Source organism: Danio aesculapii, chromosome 7 (genome assembly GCF_903798145.1).
Source record: "Danio aesculapii chromosome 7, fDanAes4.1, whole genome shotgun sequence".
Lineage (NCBI taxonomy): Eukaryota > Metazoa > Chordata > Actinopteri > Cypriniformes > Danionidae > Danio > Danio aesculapii.
In genome coordinates, this window is record NC_079441.1 from 31,280,537 (window position 1) to 31,307,414 (window position 26,878).

The 26,878-nt window shown below is 35.4% G+C and overlaps 1 protein-coding gene across 2 annotated transcripts in view; it reads left to right on the forward strand.

Annotated features, from left to right (window-relative positions):
* Window positions 1-23,334, forward strand: part of slc39a13 (solute carrier family 39 member 13) — a 50,885-nt gene extending 27,551 nt beyond the window's left edge. The window contains exons 1-10 of one of the 2 annotated variants that reach the window (XM_056461621.1): window positions 2,359-2,499; window positions 4,313-4,666; window positions 8,582-8,689; window positions 9,156-9,289; window positions 15,229-15,351; window positions 16,023-16,112; window positions 19,665-19,715; window positions 19,913-20,045; window positions 21,314-21,413; window positions 21,770-23,334. In XM_056461621.1, the coding sequence (XP_056317596.1) occupies window positions 4,318-4,666; window positions 8,582-8,689; window positions 9,156-9,289; window positions 15,229-15,351; window positions 16,023-16,112; window positions 19,665-19,715; window positions 19,913-20,045; window positions 21,314-21,413; window positions 21,770-21,845 (1,164 nt within the window). In that variant the 5' untranslated portion in view covers window positions 2,359-2,499; window positions 4,313-4,317 and the 3' untranslated portion in view covers window positions 21,846-23,334. Of the gene's footprint in view, window positions 1-2,358; window positions 2,500-4,312; window positions 4,667-8,581; window positions 8,690-9,155; window positions 9,290-15,228; window positions 15,352-16,022; window positions 16,113-19,664; window positions 19,716-19,912; window positions 20,046-21,313; window positions 21,414-21,769 lie in introns of those variants that run through there. The other variant, XM_056461623.1, reaches the window with a different exon arrangement.
* Window positions 23,335-26,878: the final 3,544 nt, after the last annotated feature.

Genomic DNA, 26,878 nt, shown 5'->3' on the forward strand with positions numbered 1-26,878 from the left:
ATTGTGCAGAAAGAACAATAAGTCATAGCTAGAAAATGTTTTTATTCTATTATCAGGGGTGCCCAAACTTTTTCATATGAAGGGCTAAAAACCAAAAATCACTGAGAGCTGTGGGCTGAAGATAAATATACCAAACTGTTTCTGACAATTTAAAGTTGCCATTTGTCCTTTCCTAATTTATTTAACGATATTTAAAAATAAGTAAAAAAACGTCACTTTGAATCACATTAACTAATGCAGTATAAATTTTTTACTGTATAAAATAAAAACATAAACAATCCCATTTATAACACAGTGTAGTTCAGTGCCGAAAATACTAGCAGAACTGATTTGCTCAGCAAACTCTGTGCATTTTCCTTTATATATCAAGTGACAGTATGTACATTTTAATTGAAACATTTAATTTCAGTTAGCCGTTTTTTTGTAGTTTAACTATTAAATTAACAAATAAATAGTTACATAAGATTTGAAATGACAATCTCTAAACCATCCCCATCATGCTTCCTCTCTTTCAGATGGAATGGTGGGCCAAATCAAAGATTATCATGGGCCAACTTTGACCCGCTGGCCCTAGTTTGGGCATCTTTGTATGAAAAGTCCTCACATTTCAACTCTTAAAACTAAGATGACATTTTGCCTGTGGATACAGTCACACAAAGAGAAGCACAAACTCTCTGAATCTCACACATTCAGGACTGTCAATTCTGTTACATTCTGTCAACACTGTTACCATTCTCTGTTAGAATGTAACAGAATTTACAGTAACAACTTAGAGAGTATTGACAGTAAAAGAAATGACAAATCCACAACTTTTTTTTCCAAACAGAAGTCCACTAGTTTGCATAAATGCTAAGAGCACATGGTACTTCATGGTAATTCTCCAATGTGGGATCAATGAAATTCTGTTTTCCTTCTAAAATTGTAAAGGTTACAGTATTGTTTAAAAATAGTTCACAAAATAACTATATTATAAATAAATTACTTTCTCAGAGACAGCACACACACACCTTTCAGTGCTTCACCAGTTATCTTAACCTGCGAGGAAAAGTGACATCATTATCTGTTTTTTATGGTTGTGGTCGGAGACAATACCACCAATTTAGAGGCAATTGGTATATGGGAACAGAATTAATACAAGATTTATGGACCCACATTTGTTTTGGATGAAATTTGTTTTTAAACAGTTTAATGTAGTAGAATTATGAAAATTACAATTTATAGAGCTATGATTATATTATAATAAATATTGACAAAAAGAAAATTAAATTAAAATATGTAGATTGCACTGTTACATGTTGGAAAAAACGCTGACAAATTTGGACATCAAGAAATCATAATGTGTACTCATGTAAGACATTTTTACAGACAATACAGTATTGTTATTGCATGTAACATCTTGTGATTTATAAAAATACGTGAGCAATAATGCAACTAACGGTATAGGCCTAATCAATGCTGCTACTAACCTAGTATCGATATTTTTTAAAAGTATTGATATTTTCATTATATTAATAATTTATTCAGAACTTTTAACATTGTTTGCAGGATGATCATCAGCCAGTAACACCTGTACAGAAGTTTCCCCAGAGCGACTGCACGAGCTCTGATGATGGCACTGCTCTGTCATTGACCACTCCAATGAAAGATTTTATAATCTCTTTTAACTTCAAGTTGTTCCAAACCTCAGTGTATTTCTATTTTTAAAAAGTAGATCATTCCAAGCAGGAAAATGAAAATGGCATGTTTTATGTTGTCATACCATGACATTAAGGTTAAAATAAGCGTTGTTGATTATACTTTGAAAAGCAATTGACTTCTGTAATGAAAGAAAGCTGATTTTGGCAGCCATTGCTTCAGTTGCCAGTGTCACAATACATTTATAATAATAAATAAAAATTATTATTGTTAATACTAAAAATAACTTTCATTATTTCAAACTTTCATTTGCTTATTTTCTTTCATTCTTTCAGTTGTTATTAATATAGTTACCTTAATGACTTAACTCATGAAACGACTTAAAGAAGTCATTATTTTAATCAGTTTTAAACTAGAAATCTGGAGAGACGTCTTGAATTGTGAGATAGGCGTGATCAAATTTGGTAATGCACAAATTATAAAAGTATTTGGGCTAGTTTTACTATGTACTTTCTAATTAAACGGAATACTATTAATATACTAATACTAGATTTGGGAGACAGACAGACAGACAGATAGATATTTTGAAATGGATTTCAACTTTTTGTCGTTAATACGGGTTCAACAATCATCATCTTCTAGCACGTTCTCCACATGTTTGACGCTGACCTTCCTCCTCCGGTCGCGCGCGCGCTCAGTTTGCTCTGGAAAAGCACTTCCGGTCGGTGAGACGTGGCTGACTGGAAAATCTTTGAGGAGTGAAATCAGCCTGTGCTGCAGACAGAGCTCCAGCTCAACAGCAGCAGTAGCAACGCCTGGATGGCAGGGTCTAGCCGGAGAGAAAACTGCAGGAATTACAGCAGGGTAAGACAAACACATAGGATTATACAGATTTGTACATCTACTTGACGGTGATTGTTTGTCAAGGTTCGCAACTTTGTATTGAGCTAGTTTGTGCGCGTGTTGTTTTTATCGGAAACATTATTGCTGAAACTTTGTTTTGTGAATACCTGCTGGATATTGAATTATTGCACTGTACATAACATAAAACACCACCGTTTGTGAATCCATGCACTCTGTCCGTCTTTACTTAGTTTAACGAATCGAAACCCTGAAGCGAAACGAGGTGTTTTTAAAGCCCAGCGGGCTGGAATTTGTCAGGAATCTCGACGCTCCCTCAACTCTCCTACGTGCACGTCCACCGCACCAATGTGCAGCTGCTCCTCTCTAATGTTACTGATTGTGCAGCATTTTCGTTTAGACATAACGGGCACTATTAGTGGAAATCATTACGATTGAACTAAACTTTATTGTTTTTATGCATTTTTGTACACGATTGTTACACGTGCACCAAGTGCAGATGAAATAGCCATTGTACAAACATCAGAAGATCACTGAACTAACCTCTCATTCGTTAACGTTACTGGGTCATTTGTCTTTTAAAAAGGGTTAGGTCTGCCTCTAACGCATTGTCTTATATCATGCTTTACTTTCATTTCTGTGTTGATTATTAACCCATGTTATAGGCCTAATGTAGGGTGAATTACTATACCTAAAAGGTGTGATGATTTTTTTGTAGGTTGTGTGACTCATGTGGTCTGTTTTATCTAGTGCATAGTTTTTTTTTGTATTGTTTGGTTGGGTTGAGGTGGAAGCACGCATTTGTAGTCCTAGCCAGGGCTATTTTGCCATGACATGAAAAAGTGTACTGTTTTAGGTGCCTTTGCTTGAAAATATTTTTGGATTTTTCTGTATTTTTAGATGTTTTTTTTTATTTGTGAGTGTTATTAAAGGGATAGTTGATAAATCCCTCAGGTTTACTCAGTCAAGTATTTACTCAGTCAACTTTTATCAATTTCTTCTATTGAAGATTAAAGATCTTCTGAAGAATGTTAGGGAAAACAGCCATAAACGGGGTGTCCTTTCTAGCATAAAATTAATCTTTTCAAAGTTTGCAACAAAGAAAAAAAATCCTAAATATGAATTGGTTGCATCTCCATCAAGTTAGAGTGGTTGACTGTAGTATTGATAACCTAGTGAAAAACAGTAAACAAGGCAAGCATAATGGAGATAGCCGCTTGGTCACAAGGCTTTATTGTTCACCTCCCTTTTTTTTTTTTTTTTTGAAATAAAAAAAATACCCTGACATAAAGATTAAAATAAGGGTTGTTGATTTATATTTTGATAATTAATGGAATCCTGTTATGGCAAAGCTGAAATCTGGCAGCCATTACTCCAGCTGTCAGTGTCACAAGACATTTATAATAATAAATACAAACTATTATTATTTCAAATACTAAAAATAGCTGCTTTTAATTAGTTTTATGGAAATTGCAATCCATTTTTTTCAGTATTTTTGTTTTAATAGAGCAGCCTTTTATTTGAAATGGATATTTTTATTGCAATAAAAAAGTCTTTTCTAGATTAATTAAAAAAGACACCGAACAGTATACAGTGTAAAATATCTGTTTCTGCTTTAGTTAAAATTTAGTTAAATTTCTACCAAGGTTCTCAAACACCAAACTTCTCAAGCACCAGATTTGATGCCACTGATATTCCAAACTACATGTTACAGAGTTTTTATTTCACTAAACTAACATAACCTAAACCTTATTAAAGCTCAGCTAATCTTTCCACTTTCTGAAATTTAGTTTGAAGGTTCCTTTCTGCTTTACAGCATCCATGTTTCTTCCAAGTGCTTTGCGGAGGTCTGGGCTGATGAGCACAGGACCAGAGAGGCCCTTTTGGGCATTTGCTGTGCTGCTGCTTGGCGCTGCCCTGCTGGCATCATCCTTTGGTGGAAAGATGATGATTCAGACGGCTGTGGCCCAGGCGAAGACTGCACCTGCAGGACCTGGACCATGGAGCATCAAGGACCTTGTAGACCTCCAGTACCTGGATGAGCTCATCTCCATAGACGACCTAGACGTTTGGTTCTGCTCCCTTGTGGGATCAATTGCCATTGGACTCAGTGGCATCTTTCCACTTTTAGTCATACCCATTGAAGCAGGAACCACCTTGAAAACCGAGGGTAAGTCACATTGTTTTTCAAAGCCTGTGTTTGTATCCAGCTCATTATACCTGCTAAGTTAGGATCAGGTTACAATGATAACCAGGTCAGGTAGAAGGTGCGTCTTGTTACAGTCAGAGCTGGTGCAGAAAGTGCTCTGTAATGGGCATTCTTTTATCTAATTTATTTTTACTGTATTATTTATTTATTTATTTTATTTTTACTAACTTTTCTGATCCCAATTGTGATAATTTAGTGAAAAAATGAGGTGACTGTTGAGAGGCTCTGGTCACACATGAGGTCTAGAATGACAAACAGACATGTGTTTGTTATTAATACAAGCAATAGAGAACAAGCTTGTGGATTATTGCGAGCTTTGACACAGTCTGGTTACTGTAAGGCATGGCGAATGAGATACTTCCTCATTTTACCTCAAGCCTCTCATTCTCTATGGGATTTTTCTCTTTGTTTCTTTTTTGATTTGTTCCGAATTCTTTATTGTGTTTTACCACGTAAAATGTTCTCTCAGCCACAGTAAAAAAAAAAGACATCTATTAAGGCATTTCAAAGTATTTATTTGTTATTTCATAATAGCTTGCAACACTAAATGTATAAATATACTCTAAATAATAAATGTGCTGCATTTTCCACTATGCATTAGCAGCATCTATAACAAAAGATCGTTCAGGACCTTATAAAACCTCTAAATCTCTTTATCGTTCTACTTCTGCCTAAATCACAGCAAAAAGGCAACAAAAAAAAAACTTATAAAAAATGACTGGTGCATCCACATAAAAATATTTTCCTTGGTATTTTATTTTATTCTAATGCAAATATTTTGACATTAAATCTAGATTCTTGAATACTTGCAATTACAAAAAGAATTTAAGTATTGTTTAACGAGAAGCTGAAGTCAGTTTATGCTTAAGACAAGAACGAATATGTTTTACTACATTATGATTTACTTAAAAAATTTTTAGGGATTTTCACCTTTATTGTATTGGAAAGTAGAGAGTATTGACAGGAAAGCATGGGGAGCAGAGAGAGAGGAGGGATCGGCATAAGACCGCGAGGCTGGAGTCGAACTCTGGTCGCCGTTAGCACCGGAGTACATGTGTTGACGCACTAACCACTACACCACTGGCGCCGACTACTTTTTTTTTTCTTTTCAGTTAATTGACTATTAGTTGAATTTTTTTTATTTAAATATTTTTTTTTACCACATTGGTAAATAATCAATAAGTTTCACAAAAAAGCTCTCATTTTAATTCTCAAGTAAATTTATCTTGTTTTAAGAATCTCCACTCATTTGTACTGGAAAAGAAAAATGCTGAGGAAAAACATTTGAATGTGGTCAAAGTACTGTAAAAGTTATTTATTTTCCTAGCATATAGGGGCAGAGTTATGCAGACTATAAGCTATGTTTGTTTAATTAAATAAACAATTGAAGTCAGTACATTTGTTTTATTTTTCTAATTATAAGTGTCGCTAATACAACGTAATTACTGCCTATTTGTTTATATTTAGCAAACATATTGCAATTTTCCCTTCAAATGATTTATTTATTTTTCCTTCGCCTAATAAGTCATAAAGAAACTACAGGAATGCTAGGCAGATAACAATGTTTAATCTAAGCTTATATTTCTTTTATAGTTTGCTCCATGACTAGCTGTATTGACCTAAAATACTGGTCCCATTGCTCTGCAGAGAAAGTTGTAGTAGTGTAAGTGCTGTACAGTTAATTGCAATGCTAGATTAACTTACAGTTTTGTTTTTGAAAGGAGAAACCCAAAAATGCAACACAATTTTTGTTAACTGTCCTGACTGCACTTTCTTCTTCGATAGGCAATAAAACCTGTTTGACCAGAATGATGAATAAATCTAAACATTAACTTTTTATAACCACTGTATTCGTCATATTATATAATCTTGCAGAAGATTCAACAATCACTGAGGAAAAATGCAAGCATGCTTGACCTATGAAAGAATTTAAGCAATCACATCTTCAGCTACACCTGTCATGGCTTGTCCAAATAATTCTTGATGTATTGGACTTTTAAGAAGATCCAGCAGAACCATAATAGGAAATCCTGAAAAAGTGTGCAGGAATATTATAAATGGCTGACAGGTTGCTCTCTAAAGTCTTTTGCAGAGGCAGTGCCTCTCAGTGAAAGCTTTGTCTGTGATGATATCAGTCATGCAGAAATAGTCTGGCTTTGGATCGCAGTCAGGAAGCAGACAGGCTTAAGGGAAGGTCTGATCTGACCCACACCAGCAGTGGGCAGGAGACTAGAGGGTTACATGGAATTATAAGCAATTTAGGTGTGTCCTCCACCACAGAGACTCCCCACATGATTTTCAAAGCTGGTGAGTAATGGTGCCAGATATTTTAAGCCTGTTATATTGCTACAAACTCTTAGTGGTTGAGAAACTAGCATATTAAAGCTGTGCAGCTTCAAAACTTAAGCTGAATGAAACCCAAAATGATCATTAAAGATATGTGCGACTGTTGTTGTGCAACTGTTTCTCCAGCTGCTTTATGTGAAAGAGCTATGCAACTTCTAGAAGCAACACTTCAAAATACAAACATTTTACAGTGCTCCTAGAATTAAACATTTGAGTTTTACCATTTTTGTATCAATTGAGCTGATCTCTGGGTTTGGCATGAGCTTTTTTAGCTTAGCATCATCAGATTAGACCATTAGCATCTTGCTCAAACATAAATACAGGGCACCTATGATGCAAAATCAACTTTTGAAAGCTGTTTGGACAGAACTGTGTGTAGGTATAGTGTGTCATTGATTGATAGGTGCCATGTCTCCATAATAACATGTATACACATGTCCACAGAACATTTTTTTGTAAAGAAACTGGGATTAAAACATGTTCTAACTATCTGTGATCAGCTGCTCCTCAATAATTAATTTTATAAGTTTAAAACGTTTTTAAAACAGCGTATTTGTAATGGAGTAAAATCACTATGTAATTCTTAACCGCTATAATCACCACAGCCGCATGGTGTCAGTAAACGTGCATACAGTGTGTGTGTGTACTGGAAATGGCATTTGTGTGGGACTCATCATTTCAGAAAACCTTGAATAAACTCAACCACAAATGCATCAAATATACTCGCTTGGGATTTTTGACTAGTGACCTTATTTCAGAAGCAGACACGCATAAGAGCGGTGGGTGGGGAGAAGCAGCTCATTTGGATTTAAAGCCACAGGCTACAAAAACAGCTACACTGTACTCGGACAGCAAAACAAGCAGATTTTACATGAGATATTTTCAGCTGAAACTTTACAGACACATTCTGGAGACATCTTGAAAAAATAGGTGTCCTTTAAAGTGTATAGATAATTTTCTTATTTAATGCTTGACCCTTTTGTAGTCACATCATGTACTAAGACCAATAAGTTGCTATTTTGTAGGCTGATATGGCTAGTAACTATACTCATTCCAGCATAATAATTAGGGAACTGTGCTGTCGTAGAGCAAGGTGCAATGGTTTATGCTGCACCTGTATATAGTCCCCAGCTAGGTAACTTCCAATGTAATTTTTATACACTCCATGTGCATACAGGGTGTTACTTTGGTTATTGATGGAATTTAGCTGATTTTCAGTTAATATATAATATTGTTGTGCTAGACATATTATTTTTGAGCAAGACATTATTTTTGAGTGAGATGCTAATGGTCTAATCCGATTGAATGATCTATGCTAAGCTAAGCTAGAAGTGCCCCATCAGACCCAGAGATTGGCTGAATTGATCCAAAAATGGTGAAACTCAACTGTTTTTCTTTTTAGGGAGTAAAGTGAGCCTATTAAAAAAAGTGGAGTGTTCCTCGAATACAGCAGGATGTTTGAAGTGTTGCATGTGAAGCAATTCTGCTCATGTTTATGTCTTTGCGCTTATGTTCTTGCACTGTTTGCAGCTGGGTGTCAGAAGCTGAAGAAGCTGCTAAGTTTTGCCATCGGTGGCCTTCTAGGAGACGTGTTTCTTCACCTCCTTCCTGAAGCCTGGGCTTACACTTCCAGTCCTGGTGAGAATTCTCACGTTATATATTTAAATAACTTTGTCATGCATTATTCATCACCTGCGTGCTCTTTCTCCTGCTCAGTATTAGCTGTGTTTCTGTCGTCTTTTGGTCAGTTTTTTGAATTAGCCTTTCTGTGACCCAAGTAGTTATGTATATATTTACCCAAGTAAGTATGTCATAAAACACAGATCACCCAATAGAAAAAACATAAGCTTGCTTATCAGTGTGAGTGTTTCTTTTTTTTTTTTTTTTTTTTAGTAATGTTAGAATTTTATCTTATATTGAACTATACTTTTTCAAGGCAACATTTCAGAATTTGGTTTACATTTTGCATCTAATATTTACATTTAAATTTGACTAAATGAAAGGTTTTAGTCAACAGTAACACTTCTAGTCAGTGACTGGTTTATTCATTTTCTAAGCAAAATTCTCTGTTCTCTTCTTGTTTGTGCTTGCTTATGCTGTACAGGTGGCTCCCACAGACATTATTGCACACAGGGTTTGTGGGTGATAGGAGGTCTGCTGTCCTTTCTGACCTTGGAGAAGATGTTTCCTGATGAAGGCGGTGATTCAGAAACCAAAACGTCATTCCAAAAAACTGCAGTAAGTTACCTACCTTTTTTTTGCCTTCCATCAAATTACCCATTTTCTGTGCATTTAACCATTCATCTACTATAAATCTAGACCTTGGTTTTATTATTAGCATAATTCAAGTGATATATTCCAACACTTTCCACAAAAGTAGATCATTGCAATTCTGAACCTCATGGGGGAGCCAAAGATCAATGTTTATGATATGAGTTATGATTTTGCAGACTTTGACATTCATTAACACACCAAAGGACACCATGCATTCAGCAGCATACCATTTGAAGACATTGATTGTTTCTAAATTGATTGTTTTTTTTATTGTTTTTCCCCCCCCAGTTTACCTAGAAAAACGAAAACAGGCTCAATTTAATTATAACTAAATTGCTATAAATTAAGTGAAGTTTACTAAAGTGCAAGTAAAAGACTTGCATGATTTCAATGTGATTTTTTTTTTTTTTTTTTTTTTTTTAAATAAATTTGCAACAATTAAAAAATGTTCACATTGTCATTATGATGTATTGTGTGTAGAATTTTGAGGACATAAATAAATTTAATCCATTTTGGAATAAGACTGTAGCAAAAATTTTTTTAGAAAAAGTGAAGCGTTATGAATACTTTCTGGATGCACAGTATATTTAAGGGTTGTTTAAATGATGGAGTTGGATTAAGCAAGTGTAATTGCAGAAGTTATTTGTAAATCCAGTAGTCGTCCCTCGTTAATCGTGGGAGTTATGTTCTAAAAATAGCCTGCAATAGGTGAAATCCACAAAGTAGTCTGCTTAATTTATTTTACAATTATTATAGGTGTTTTAGAGCTGTAAAACCCCTCACTACACTCTTTATACACTTTTCTCAGATAGGCATTAACATTTTCACATTTCTCTCGTTTCATTACATTTCTTGCGTAACTTCTAGCTTCCTTTAGCATGTCCAGAATCCAACTTTTTGTGCGATGGTTAGCATCTTCCTTTGTCTTTTGGGTGCCTTTGATGGTGCAGAATCTTTCGCTGACATCATAAGGTTTTTGGGGCTCCAAAGAAATTGAGTGACAATGATCTACAACCTGTCAGGACGCAGAACAAAATGTGCTGTAAAAAATGTTCATTGCCCAAAAAAACATCTGCAAAACTGCAGGACTGATAAAGGTGTACCGCGTTATAGCGAGAGACCACTTTACATACACAAATTTGTAAAGGATTATTATAAAGTGGGCCCAAAAGTCTTCTGCTCACTATTATTTGAATGTTGAAATAGTTCATACAGCAGTGTAAACACTTTCTCTAACAAGCAGATGCTATGAGAACAGTTTTCCCATTTGCTCATGTAACATTTGACATGAGGGTTATTAAAGGGTTTTCTTTAGAGCTCTGGCTGATAGAGTAATTTGTGGTTTCACAGGGCATTTGACCAAACTTTTTTTTTTTGCACATAATGCTCCAAAGTGATGTAAATATTTGTAAAGCGTAGTGATTTGGTCTTTGATGTTGCGTGTCTGGGGAAAGCTCAGTGGCCTTTGAATGTTTGGCCAAACCTGAGGGGGCCTTCACAATTACACGCACCAGGTTTTGTTTAAAACAGCCGATCTGTGTGGATAGATTTGCATGCGTAAAAATTTGGTCTGTGCTAAAGTTCGTTCTAATTTCAGTTTTCAGTTCTCTTCTGATGCGAGCACAGTTTTATCATAGAAGTTAGCTGCTGTTTATGAATTGGTCAGACTGTTTATTTACTGTATGTGTAGTCTTCCCTACAAATGCAAGTACAGTAACTAAATTTGGTCAAAATTGAGTAGGCCTAAACTGAACTTTGACCTCTGTTCTGTCTTGTCTCCTGGTTCAATTTTGTCACATTGTATTGAAATGAGTGTCAAAAGTTCAGTACAAAGTACAACCTGGTGTAAAACCTTTTGCCTTTTTAGGGGAGTATACTGAATTGACAAGTGTAACTAATCTGCCGAAAGAACAACTAGAACCCAAAATTCATTAACTATCTTTGATGTTGGCTTGAGAAAGCCAACATGACTGCGCAAGGACTGGGATTGGCAGTTGGCAGCGCTAAATGGCAACGCTCGTGAACATGTTTGATCAAATTCTTAGACTTTGTAGGCATTTCTAGCATATCTTGTTGCATATAGGTAATCATTAATAGCATGTAGCTAATCGTTATTAGCACTTGGCTTATCATTGTTACCATGCATAGTACACAGTCCCATTTGCTAGCATAAGTCAAACAAGCCAATACCCAGGTCCCTACGATGTTCTGATGTAGAGATATTGCTGTTTTTTAATGGTTGCTAGGTTAGTCTGTTTTATTGCTATGTGGACAATTGACAGCTTCGTGATGATACATCAAAGCTTGCCAATATGAGTGATATAAATCAACCCCAATGTCTCTGACAGGCTGTATGACAGTCAAAAACTGCACTTTGACTATGTAAAAATAGCTTGCCTTATTTTATTGAAAATATAATGCTTAATATGTGTGATCGTGATGGATGGAAAATTGCCATATCAGTAAAAAATATGTAATTTAAGTCATGGAGTTTATGGCTTGCCATATTTTGAGAGAAATAATGCTTAATTATTTATTGGAAAACTATAAGTCTGATAAACCTGAAAAGATACACCAACAAAACCTTATGCAGAACACAGTTTTTGGCCAAATTTGGGGCTTGTGAAATATTTTCATATGCCTGGATTATTAAAATGTACTATTTATTATTATTATTATTATTATTATTATTATTATTATTATTATTATTATTAGTTCAAAAGTCATAAATGTCATTGGCAAAAGGAGATATATCAACAATCTTGAATGCAGAAGGCCCATTTTGACCAAATTTGGGCCTTGTAGCATGAACGCTCTTGGAGATGCGCTTGGTTTTGAGTAGTGCATTATTATGTTGGCTTGAGAAATGTTATACATCACATGTGAGCTTGCAGAAATGTACATCCACATTAATTTACACTATATTTCTGACAAATAGACACATGCTCTGTTTTGTGTTAGATTATTGCATAATACTTTGCAACAATGGTGAACGGGTGCCACTCTGGTGTAAACACTGTGGTTTAGAGGCAAAAAACTTGTTCTAACCAGACATTTGCCCCAAGTCTTTAATTTCAGTTTTTACTGCTAACTGTCATTTTAGATTACTAACAGTTTTAATAATTCCTGCTTAATCTTGTTGATTTAAAAGATTAAGGTGTTTGGGTGAGCACACGCAGTGAGTGAAGAGTCCTGACTGAATAATTGATGCAAGAGGGATGTTACAGAGTCACGAATCATAAATCACTGTCAGATAGGTTTTCAAAACATAACAATTCATGTCCCATTCCAATACCCCAAGGCACCATTCCTGGTATTCAAGAAGAACCCCCAAACCCCTTTTATTTTGGGCTCATTTCAGTGTATTGCATCAGTCCCAGTTAAACACACACACACACATGTATATAAATACACACATACACACACATGTGCTTTGTTTCACTTTCTAGGCTTGAGCCTGAGGGATATAAAGCTTAAGGTCTTTATACGTTTTCTCTTAGATGCTTCCTTAGCAGAACAAAATGCATTTTATTTGTCTATTTTGTATACATGACAGTGCATGCTTTGTGTCATCAGCCCATAAACACCCATTTACAAATAAACATAGTCCTTAAAGTGTCCATCATTCCACCTTCTGTGGTTATTTTATTTTTATTTTTCTCATCTAGATCCTTTTATGTGGATTTTGGTTTGTTGTCGGTTCAGAATAATAAGCTGTGCCACTGAAGCTCTTCTTGGATGGATCATCTCCGTCACTTTCTTTAGTGTCTTGGAATGTGGTGTTTTCATCCCGCCTCTTCCTGTCCTTTTAATTCTATATTTTTAATTTGACTTTTATAACTCGAGAGTCTGTTTGTGAGTCTTCTGCCTTGCTTACGGGAGACCTGGGAGTTTGATTGATAGCCTTTGCTCTGTTTAGGTAGCTATAAATAGTACGTAGCAGGAAGCAGCTGCCACCAGCATTCCATCAGCAGACAGACGGGCCACAGAAGTCAACCACGCTGCACACAAACCACAGCTCACAGGCCTTACAGACCGTAGGCTAGAGCCGCGGGGAAGTGTCTGCTTTTCTTATTACTGGAGAGAATGTGTCCTTTTTCATGCTCTGCTGTGTCCAGTCTAAAAAAAAAAAAGAACAATGAAAGTATTTGAGTTCAAAAGCACAAATATATTCCGTTTTAATGACATGAACTGAATTGCTTGGATTTTGTGAGCTAATGGAGGGATGGAGCTCAGTTGAGTGTTATTGGACTGGCTTTCGTTTTGCCTAATTTTTTTAAGAAATTGTTGCTGGTTATTTACAGCTTAATATCTATTGTCTGTGATGCGTTTTAAACTGAAAGACAGATATTTACACATTTTAGAAAATAGATGGGAAGTTTTTTTTCTATAGCAATGCATTGATGAGCACCACAATGCTTTTCTTTAACATTTGTGTTGTGCAAGGGTTCCCAAACTTTTTCCTATAAAAGGCCAAAAAGCAAACTTGATTGAGGGCTGTGGGCCAAATATATATATATATATATATATATATATATATATATATATATATATACATACATGCATGCATGCATACATACATACATACATACATATACATATACATATACATATACATATATATATATATATATATATATATATATATATATATATATATATATATATATATATAAACCATAATAAATTTGCCATGAGTAATTTCCTAATGTATTCGGTTATATTTAAAAAATAACTAGATAACTACTTGCTTTTAAATCCTATTAACTAATTCAGTGTCGTTTGTAGCATTTAATAATGAAATTATAACAGTAAAAACCTAAACAATCCCATTTATAACTCAATGGAGTTCAATGCGGAATACACTGGTCGAGCTGTTCCTGCCTTTACCTTGATTTGCTCACAGATATCTTGCATTTTAAAAGTCTGATTCATTTACAATTAATTGAATCATTTAATTTCCGCTTGTAGCTCAGCAATAAAACAAAGAAACAAAAGGTTATATTAAATTCAAATTGACAATCTCTGTCAAAAGCATTCATCCCAACCACTTCCCCATCATTCTCCCTCTCTTTTCAGATGGGATAGTGGGCCAAATCAAGGTTACCATGGGAGAACTTTGGCTTGCGCTTCAAATTTTCTTGTGTACTCTGAATTAAACACTGCTGAAGTGCGATTTTAGTGTGTTTATGTAACGAGTATGTCTCCAACATTTATTACATTTTAAATTTATGAATGTCTCCAATAGACCTACAGAACTGCATTAATTCATGAAACGGCTATAAACTCCAGCAAGATAAAGGTATTGTATGTAGAACCACAGACCTTTATCTTTAAAGTATAATTATGGAAACTGAGTTCATCTTAACTGAAAGCTACGTCGTGTTTGCTGTCCTCACGCATCATGCACTTGTCTGTCAGTCAGCATGTCACCTTAAAGTGGTAAACAAATAACACGCAGCACTACTGGGATTACAGAAAAGTTCACTCTGTTATAGTTCACTTACCTTTAATATATTTTGGTGTGATTTATAACTCGCTTAAAAAAAAAACAACAACGACTGAACGTTTTGAATGAGAAGCTGTAATGTAGTTGTGGCGGAAATTAATTTTGATGTGGCGCCCGCCATGGTAGAATGAATGTAGCTGAAACCATGCATTAGTACAGTTTTCAGTGTCCTATTCTAATATGATTTTTTTTAATATGAATAATTTATTCTAGTAATAAATTTAAAGACCATTTTGAATGTTGTGTGTGATTTTAAAAGAGTACTAGGTTACTTTTGGGGGTTTCCAGGTTAATCAGAATATCACTGTTGATTTATTTGCTTTTGTATGAGATAAAATGAACTCAGTTTTGTTAGATTGGCTTATTGTGATGTTTTCTCTCTTTTTCATACTAGTCCTCTTCATCAGATCTGAGCAGCCAGGTCTCTGTGTCCTCGCAAACAAATGGCATCTGCTCAAACAACAACTCCAAGCCAAAGACTGACATCAGCCCTTACACACAGCCAGAGAAAATAAAGGTAAGATTTGCACAAATAAATCATGCTTTATTAGACAAGAACATTTAAATCTGGCACTGTTTCCTTGATTAAAACCTAATTTTTATTTAATGACGTTTTTAAAAGTTTGTTTTTTCAATATTGATTCTCAACAGCAGTGAATTTATCTTTATATTTATATATATATATATATTTATATATATATATATATATATATATATATATATATATATATATATATATATATATATATATATATATATATATATATATATATATATATATATATATATATATATATATATATATATATATATATATATATATATATATAGCATCAAATTATATATATATATAATCTATTTCCAACTATGGGAAATATGAATATAACTGGATTTGGGCTAGATTGTTTTGACTAAATTTAATATGCAGGTTTCTTTTTATTAGTTACCATTTTAATACATTTTTTTAAAATGTCGATGGCTTTGCATTAAATATGCATTCTTTGAAACCAATCAACAGTTGTATCAAATCAAAACGAGAGCTTGTGGTTCAGAATCAAATTGAGATATCTGAATCAAAACCCGGCCCTATTTCCTTGTAGTTTTGCATGCAGCATTTGTGAAGTGTCTGATATCATTATCTGGCCTCTTGCGTGAAATGTATATTCAGCATTTCTTCATTTTTTTCAGACCAGCGGTTATCTAAACCTTCTTGCTAACTGCATTGATAACTTCACTCATGGGCTGGCAGTGGCAGGAAGCTTCTTAGTAAGTCGAAAGGTAAGAGCAAATAGACAAAATCTATATGATAACTGTAGATGTAAGGCTTGTTCATGTTTTGGCTTAAATGGAACAATTCTGTGTAGAGCTGCTGGATGCCTCATGATGACTCATTTTGATGCTATATAAAGAGTTTATAAATAAAGTATGGTTTGGCCACTTTTAACCCATGTAGGTACATTTCAAAAAGGTTACACATACAAAAAAAAAAACAAAAAAAAAACATCTTTTTTACACTTTGGATATAGAATTCCTAATAGCACCAGATTTCATTACCTCAATTTAGATCAATTACCTTAATATATAGCTTTCGTACATGTATAAAAAAAAAAATCCTATGGAAGCAGGAAAAAGTGTTTATTTACTCCATATGCCAAACTTTAAGGGTTTTTTTTTATTAATGAGTACATTTACTCACTGGCCACTTTATTAGGTACACCTTACAAGTACCGGGTTGGACCCCCTTTTGCCTTCAGGACTGCTTTAATCCTTAAAATTTGCCTTAATGTTGTAGATTCAACAAGGCACTGGAAATATTTCTCAGAGATTTTGGTCCCTATTGACATAATGCATCATGCAGTTGCTGCAGAATCCATGATGCGAATCTCCCATTTCCCCACATCGCAAAGGTGCTTTATTAGATTGAGGTCTGATGACTGGAGGCCTGTGGAGTACAGTGAACTCCTTGTCATGTTCAATAAACCAGTCTGAGATGATTTGCGCTTTGACATGGCACATTACCATAAGATGGGTACACTGTGGTCATAAAGGGATGGACATAGTCAGCAACAATACTCAGGTAGGCTGTGGTATTAACACGATGCTCAATTGCTATCAATAGGGCCAAAGTGTGCCAAGAAAATATCCCTTACACCACCACCACCAGGCTGAACCATTCAAGGCAGGTTGGATCCATGCCATCATGTTGTTGATGCCAAATTCTGACCCTAACGTCTGAATGTTGCAGCAGAAATTGAGACTCATCAGACCAGGCAACGTTTTTCCAATCTTCTATTGTCCAATTTTGGTGAGCCGGTGTGAATAATAGTCTCAGTTTCCTGTTCTTACCTGACAGGAGTGGCACCTGGTGTGGTCTTCTACTGCTGTAGCCCATCCTCCTCAAGGTTCGGTGTATTGTGCGTTCAGGGATGCTCTTCTACATACCTTTTTTCTAACGAGTGGCTTTGTAAATTACTGTTGCCTTTTTCAGCTCGAACCCATCTAGACATTTTCCTCTGACCTCTGGCATCAACAAGGCATTTGCGCCCACAGAACTGCCACTCACTGGATATTTTTTCCCCTTTTTTTGGACCATTCTCTATAAACCCTAGAGATGGTTGTGCGTAAAAATCCCAGTAGATCAGAAGTTTCTGAAATACTCGGACAAGCTCGTCTGGCACCAACAACCATGCCACGTTTAAAGTCACTTAAATCAGCTTTCCTCCCCATTCTGATACTCGGTTTGAACTGCAGCAGATCATTTTGACCATGTCTACATGCCTAAATGCATTGAGTTGCTGCTGATTAGAAATTTGCTTTAACGAGCAGTTGGACAGGTGTACCTAATAAAGTGGTCGGTGAGTGTATGTCCTGAAGGTCTTAAGAGAAACTTTTTGTTTTGATACATGGTGTTAAATTGATTTATAAAAAGGTGACATATTAAAAGTTTAATTTAAAAATGTACCTTTTTTCCAAAATTTGCTGTAATATCCGAAGAATAGCAACAAAAAAGATGTTCATAAGGATGTTCAAATGTTCATAAGGATGCACAAGAGTTAAGCATTTAAAACTTAGACTGAAGTTCCTCACATTCTTCTTTTGATCCGTGGAGATCTTACTAACAGTGAGATATAGATGTTTATGTGATGTGTGTAATATTTATAGCGCAGCAGTATTTATATGGCTTTGCGAAGTTGAGGTCCAGGTGGAGAAGCATAAGGCTCTCAGCATGCGTGGGGAGGGAGTTTCAGAGGAAATGGACTTTGTGCAACAGAAACCTCTATACTTGCACATAAAAACACACTTTTACACATTTGCTCACTGGCCTGGACATACTTATTTGGCAGCAGAAATACAAGGGAGAGGATTGATGGAGAACTGTGCCATTTCACTGTTTTCGCTTGCCTCCCCCATAGCTTCTGCTGACAATCAGTTAAACATATTTGGTTAAATAAAACATTATCTAGTTTATGGAAACAAAACATGCCTTCAGTGCATGGTTGGATAAAAAGAACACTAAAATTGAGTGTATTACTCTCCACATGGAAATGGTTTTAGTGGATAAACCCAGACAGACCTGTTGTGAACTCAGGAGAAATGAATGTATACAAAATGCTTTTGTGAAACCCATCTGTTCAGTTAGTTAATGACTTGTTTTTGAAACTATAATGGTTAGTGTAATTTGTGCACTATATTACTAATGCTGTACATAATATTCCACCAGTCAGAGAAAATATGCCAAAAGGAACTTTAAAACTTTAGCATCGATGCTCATTAAAAGGCTTAATAGGCGTAATTTCAAAAACAATTTTAGGCCTTAAACTATTACATTCACAGAAAATTGTCTTGTATGTCTTAAATGGTCCTTTTAAATGGGTCTGAATTTTCCAATGTCCATGTAAAGTTCAATCACCAGCAATCCATCTCAATAAAAAGTTTAACAAAACTATTATATTACCATTTATAACTCCATTTACCAATATGGTTTGTTTATTTTCCTTACAATAACATGCAAGTTCTCCATGTATTTATGGACCATATGATGTGGACACTGACATGTATGTGCATACAATTGGGTTCTTCGTTTTTAAACCCCCTGTTAAAAAATGTGTATGTTTAACTAGTGCTTGCGTGTTTTGGCACATTATTTAAAATATCTAAGAAATAAATATTGAGGCTGCGTCCAAAATCACATACTTTCATACTATATAGTGCTCTAAAATCAGTATGTGAGCCGAGTAGTATGACCGAATTCATAGAATTCAAAAATCAGTATGCAAAAAAAGTACCCGCATGACCTACTACTACCGGTGAGATTTTTGCACTATCCCATGATGCACCGCGAGATAATTTATGAAGCGACGCAACTCACAAGGGTAGGTCATGTGATCATGACAAAATGGCTGATGTAGTACGTCCGAATTTCATTCACACTGCTCGCATTCATACTGTATAGAATGTACTTTTCTAATGGCTGAGTAGTACGTTTAAATTCAAATGCAGTACCTACTGAGTAGTAGGCAGTTTCGGACGCAGCCTTATTTTTATTGCTCCATCAAAAAATCTTTTCCTCTGACCTAACTAGGTCCATAGTTAGCCCTTTATGAGTAAGAAATTTCATTAAAGTCTTAAATTTGCCTTGGTCAAACCTGCCAAAACAGTGTATGAACTTTAGATCAAAGTTTGTAATGTGTTAATTCACTTTCTAGTAGATTGGTTTAGTTTATCCCTTAAAATGGTGAAAAAGACGCTTTAAAATCCCTGTGGGCTTTTTTTTTTTTTTTGCCTTTTTATTTTTCTATTTTTATTTTATTTTTTAACTTGTTTTAACAGGTTGGCTTCTTAACAACGTTTGCCATTCTGCTTCATGAGATCCCTCATGAGGTATGTATCTCATTATCTTGAGTCAGGTAATTATTGTTAGAGAGAGTGTGTGTGTGTGTATAATGCATTTAATTTGGATCAGTAATAATTTATTATTATTGTCTTGAATGACTACTCATGAAATGTCTTTTTATAATACTTTGAAATCTGCAGTACTTACCAGGTTTTCTTGCTGTGTTCATTTGTGTTTATTGAAGGTAGGAGATTTTGCCATTTTGCTGCGAGCAGGCTTTGACCGGTGGAAAGCTGCCCGTATGCAGCTCTCCACAGCATTAGGAGGAGTCCTGGGGGCCTGTTTTGCTCTTTGCTCTCAATCACAGCATGGGGCAGGTAAGACGCCACAATCATCAGACTGCTTTCAGCTCTCAGAATATACCCTACTGTTCAAATGCTTGGGGCTAATAATGTAACGTGTACATATTTTTTTAATATTGCTTGTAGTCAACAAGGATATATTAAATTGACCAAAGGGACTTGACTAGCCATTTCTCTTATACAAAGATGCAGTCGTTCATAGTGTCCCTGAGTAAACTATTATCACTTCCTAGAAAACTACTGTAAATGTTCTTTCAAAAACTTGCTGTAAAAGGGGAAACCACTCAATTTTTTTTTTACTTGCATAACAAGTAAAATAATATGATAATAAATAGTAAATAATAATAATAATAAGTCCTTTTTTTTCTAGGAGCAGCAGATAATGTGGTATGAAGTTTTGTCTTTCATTTGAAATCACAAACTTACAGGGATAGTTCATCTAAAACTGAAAATTCTGTCATCATTTACTCAACTTCCACTAGTTCCAAACATGTTTGAGTTTTATTCCTCATCTTAAATACAGATGTTTTGAAAAATCTTGGAAACTGGTAGCCATTGACATCCATAGTTTATTATTATTATTATTATTTTATTAATTTTTTTACTATGGATGTCAATGGTTACCAGTTTTCAACATTCAACAAGAAACTCAAAGTTTTGGAACCACCTGAGAGTAAATAGAGAGAACATTTTTGATTTTGGGTAAATTGTCTCTTTGATATTGGAGAACGTTTGAGAGAGTTGTAGAAGATCATTTAACCAGAGGGATTTTGATGACAGACTTTGGCTCAGGCATCTTAGAATGACTAAAACAACACTTGTGATCATGTAAATAAAGCTTGCATGAATGGTTCACCTGTTTGATCACGTCTTTATGAAATTAAGGAATTTATGTATGGGTATGTTTAACCTGTAATTTATTAATTTGTATTTTCATTCAATCAAACCTTGTTTACATTTTAAAACTGTCATCAGTTAGTGCAGTATTGACATTTCTATCCAATGGATTTATTTTTTTATTTTATTTTTTCACAAATTTTCCATATTAGAAGTAAATTATATTTAATTATGTTAAGGTGAAAAACATTTGTTCTAAAATGAATAAGATTTTACAATATCACTGTATTTTTGTAACTAATGAAATGAGCATTAACAGATCTCCAACCTTTAAAATATGACCAGCCCCAGATTTCAGAACATTTGTTCAGGGTCAGCATGTTCATTATTTAAGCCTCTTATAAAATACATTCTTCAGTGCTGGTTTTGCTTGTGTGTCCGCACAGAGAACGCCACTACCTGGATCCTGCCCTTCACCTCAGGTGGCTTTCTCTACATTGCCTTGGTCAATGTGGTTCCCGATCTTCTAGAGGAGACCAACCCAAGGTAAATTGTCTGTTTGCTGGACGCTTCACCCAGAAATGAACATTTACTGACCTTCAAATTGTTCATAAATCTACTTGAGTTTCTTTCTTCTGTTGAACACAAATTAAGATATTTTGAAGGATGTTGGAAACTAGTCATTGACATCCTTTGAACATTCTCAAAAGTATATATTTTTGTTCAACAGAATAAAGAAGCTCAAACGGGTATCTAACAAGTGTTGGACAAGTAAATGTTTAGAGCATTTTTATTTTGTGGTGAACTAACCACTTTAAGCTTGAGATAAAAAAAAAGTGCAATGCAATGCTTTATATGTTAAATCGACTGACTGTCCATGACGGTTTGCCCTGCTCCCACAGGAACTCTCTTCTGCAGGTTCTGCTGTTGTTTTCTGGGATAGGTGTCATGGCTCTGCTCTCAATTGCCATGGACTAGACACAGGCAAGGTCTGTTTTTATCAGAGGACATTTCTAGTGCAACCTTGCATTCCTGAGGACTTCTGGATTATTCACTCCACAGTTTGAGCTTTAATAATTGAGACATTTTTGTCACCCTCCCAAAGACCAAGTGAGGAAGTGCTAATGAAAGAATTGGCCTTGACAGTCAGGTGCTTTAATCTGCCAGTATATGAGTTTAAGCCTTATCCTTCACACTCCAGATTAAATTTCAACAAAAAAAAAAAAACAGATTTGTAAAAATGGTGCTCAGAAATGTTGGTGGATTTTTAAAAATTATTATTCATATTCCATCATATTTTCTTCTGGTTCCTATTCCTGCTGTTGAAATTGATACTTTTGACAAAATGTTACATTACCAAAGGCTACTTAAGTGTAATTTGCACATGCTAGTTTTACTTCATTCTTAATTAACAGACAATATACAGGCACATACATATACATAATTGTGTTTCTGATGGTCATCAAGATAGTGTTTTATAAAGCTAATTCTACTTCGCTGTTACAAATCACTCTGTGGAAAGTTACACAAGTTTTTTTTCACACTTCATTTGCTCGACAGCCACGCTTTGCACGGCGACACATTCCTCTTGCCGTTTTTGTCACACACTTCAAATCATTTACAGGCCTTTTTTTTTTGTAGTAGTCCTCAATCACTTTTGTTGTTTTTCCTCAATCACATACTTTTGTTACAGTATTTAGTGTTGTTGTTATTGATTATGTTCTGATAGCCACTACACTGCTGCATTTTTAGCTTTCATTTACTGATCGTCTTTACAGTACATTGTGGTCCTGGTATTACATTTCAGTGATCCAGTCTGGTATGGAGCCAAATCCGTCTCAAAAAGAATACATTTACAAAATATAATTCATACATCCACAACATGGTTCAAATTAACAAAATCAATTCATAAATACACAAATCCAATTCATAAATTCAAAACACGATTCATAAATGCGCAAATCCAATTCGATTGCTGAAAATATTCATGATTTTTGCTTTTGAATTCACAATTTTTTTTAATTTATGAATTTTGTTTTGAATTTACAGATTGGATTTTGTAAATGTGAATTGTGCCATGCATGTAGGAATTTTATTTTGTAACTTATATTTTTGAGACCAATCTGACTCCATTGTCTGGAGGATTTATGGATTCATAAGGTCACAGTTCTTTTACTCAGTGGACTTGGTGCCAATTCAAGCATTTCAATCAGATTTTTTAAAAAGACGACGATAAATGAATTCTGTTTAACGCTTTTGTATATGAAACGTTACTGAAGAGAATGTTCTGAATCATCACTTGGAACATCAGAACAGCTTTTTTGCCAGAATGTAAATATTTTATAAGAGATGATATATATATTTATTCTATGAACGATGCCATGTTAAAAGAAAATGTCAAAGTTTTAAGACTTAATCTCCTCCCATTGTAATAGTTGAAATAAAGAAGTGTTTCTGTTTGATTAAACGGTTACGTCTTTTTTTTTTTTTTTTTAAACAGCCTTTTACCTTTTTACTGATGAAAAGCTGCTCAACTATTATATGAACTACAATTATTCAGTGTGAATGCTTTTCGAATGCTGGAAATACATGCTAAAAATGTGGGGAAAGTATAAAGGACATAGGCTAACTAAAGTGTTTCTTACCATTATATTCATCTACATCTTTCAAAAATAGTTTTTTCTAGATGAAAATAAAATGCTAACTTTTTTTTTAAATGCTATCTAAATTCCCAATTTGTTTTAGATGCAGAACCATTTTCTAAATTGCGTCTAGTTAGAAAACATTCACACTGATGGTATCTAGTTAGACTGTCTTTCCTGCATTGAAATGAATATATTTTTTTATTAGATCAGCGTTAATAGAATGTATTAGAGTACATGGTATTGTGCAGTTCTAGTTTGCATGTCAGAATGACTGTTCAGGCATGTCCAGTGCCTTCGTGAAGCAGGTAGATGCTTTTTTTTACTATGCTTTTTACCATGACCTGCTAAATTGCCTCCTATTCCTTGGCTGCTACATGATCATGCAGAGGGACCATTAGCCTAATGACTCCCGTGAGATTGCTGCCCCTACCATTATGGATCCCCCACCACATTTAACTGTTTGCAACCTACACTGCTTACCAAACTGGATGAATCCAACCTATAAAGAGCTGCACATTGTAGTGAAAACAATCATGGCTGCAATATGGAGGCACTTGTTTGTTATTTTTTGGGGGGGGAAATGAGAAAGTTCTCTATAGGGTTTTTTTTTTATTATTTTATTTATTGGGTAGATCGTAACAAAATTTTTTTTTTTTTTTTTTTTTTTTTTTTTTTTTTTTTTTGGGAATAGGTGTCATTGTGGCTCAGAGGTTGGCACTTTTGCCTCAAAGCAAGAAGGTCACTGGTTCGAGCCCCTGAGGGGGCCAGTTGGCATTTCTGTGTGGAGTTTGTATGTTCTCCCAGTGTTTGCATGGGTTTCCTCCAGGTGCTCTGGTTTCCCCCACAATCCAAAGGCATGTTACATTCCATGGTGTTTTGAATGTATTGTGTTTGGTTTCTTTTCTCTCTCTCTCTCTCTCTCTCTCTCTCTCTCTCTCTCTCTCTCTCTCTCTCTCTCTCTCTCTCTCTCTCTCTCTCTCTCTCTCTCTCTCTCTCTCTCTCTCTCTGCTCTTCCTCTCTCAGCTCTTTCTCAACTAGGTGTAGAAGAGAGGAGGTTAATTGATTGCACCAGCTGACCAGTTGCAAGCCACATTGAAGCTTGCTTCCAGAGTGTGGTCTCTCTCCTGCCTGATTGTGGTGTGCAAGTGTATTGTTGCTGTGGTGGTTAACTTATTGAAGTTAAAGTCAGTTGTAAAACATTTGAAACCGCTTACAAACTGCCATTGATTCTTCTTTGGTGTTTAGAAGCTGTAGGGAGTTGGTGCTATTTTATTTCTAAAACCCTTTTTCTCTTGTTTATTAGTTAGAGAGCTAGTGTACTTTTTTGTTGTTTATTTTACTTTTTTCAGTTTAGACCGTTTTACTCACTAACTAGCAAGAGTGTCTTTTTATTTGTTTGTTTGTTTTTGCCTTTCCCCTCCTAAGAGAAGAGACGGGCATAACATGAAGGGGCTACACCTTAGGGGTGTAACTTGTAGTACGTTAGAGGCGTAACTTGAAGTTATGGGGGCATGTCAAAACTATGTTGTCTGTAAGATGCCACTGAATAATCCATTAACATCTGCACCTTCCCCAAACCTAAACCCAACCATCACAGTTATTAACGTTTGCACCTTCTCAAACCTAAATCCAACCATCACCGTTGTTAACGTCTACACCTTCCCTAAACCCAACCATCACAGTTATTAACGTCTGCACCTACCCCAAACCTAAACCCAACCATCACCGTTATTAACGTTTGCACCTTCCCAAAACATAAATCCAACCATAGCTGTTGTTAACGTCTACACCTTCCCCAAACCTAAACCCAACCATCACCGTTGTTAACGTCTACACCTTCCCTAAACCCAACCGTCACAGTTAACGTCTGCACCTACCCCCAAACCTAAACCCAACCATCACAGTTGTTAACGTCTACACGTTCCCTAAACCCAACCATCACAGTTAACGTCTGCACCTACCCCAAACCTAAACCCAACCATCACAGTTGTTAACGTCTACACGTTCCCTAAACCCAACCATCACAGTTAACGTCTGCACCTACCCCAAACCTAAACCCAACCATCACAGTTGTTAACGTCTACACTTTCCCTAAACCCAACCGTCAGTTATTAACGTCTACACCTTCCCCAAACCTAAACCCAACCATCACAGTTAACATCTGCACCTTCCCCAACTTTAAACCCAACCATCACAGTTATTAATGTCTACACCTACCGCAACCCTAAACCAAACATCACAGATATTAACGTCTACACCTTCCCCAACCCTTAACCCAACCATCAGTTATTAACGTCTACACCTTCCCCAAAACTAAACCCAACCATCACAGTTATCAATGTCTGCACCTTCCCCAAACCTAAACCCAACCATCACAGTTATTAACGTCTACACCTTCCCCAAAACTAAACCCAACCATCACAGTTAACATTTGCACCTTCCCCAAACCTAAACCCAACCATCACAGTTATTAATGTCTGCACCTTCCCCAAACCTAAACCCAACCATCATCGTTAATGACGTACAGCTGAAAGGTCCTCAGTTGTGGGGGCTTTCATACTTGACATGCTCGTCATTGTAATGTTATTTGTAACCACAGGGGCAATGCAGAGTATGGTAACTGTCCCAGACTAAAATTGGGGTGTTGTCGTGAAGGCAGAGGACTGATCCACACTCACCCCAACCAACATTAAAATTTTCACTGTTGCTCTCACTCCTAGACACTTTACATCAGGGACGGTACACATGCGGTATACATAGGTGAATTGGGTAAACAAAAATTGGCTGTAGTGTATGAGTGTGTGTGTTTCCCAGTGTTGGCTTGCAGCTGGAAGGGAATCCGCGGTGTAAAACTTATACTAGAATAGTTGGCGGTTCATTCTGCTGTCGTGACTCCTGATAAATAAGGGACTAAGCTGAAGGAAAATGAAGGAATTAATGTTTTTGCAACAACTTCAAGAGGGCATTAAAACTAATGTTCCAATTTAACTCTAATATATTTCTTAATATTGTTATTAATAAAAATTAAGTTAAACAGTTGAATAAGTTTTTCCAGACTCTAAAGCCGCAGTCACACTTGAATTTGAATGGTGTTGCAAAAAGGGCCAACAAGGACCAATAAATATTATAGAACACACACACACACACACACACAAAAAAAGGATTATTTTACCATTCTGTACATACACTACCTGTCGTGTTGCCTATACAAGCAACAAATTTAGAAAAACAAATAATAACTTGACTAGTATAATTCTAGTTTTGAAATCCAAAGTGGCTTATATGAAAGGCAAAGGCCAATAGATTATGCTTATTTTACCAAAATAAAATATAATCCTGCCCTGATTTTTAATTATTTAATCAGGA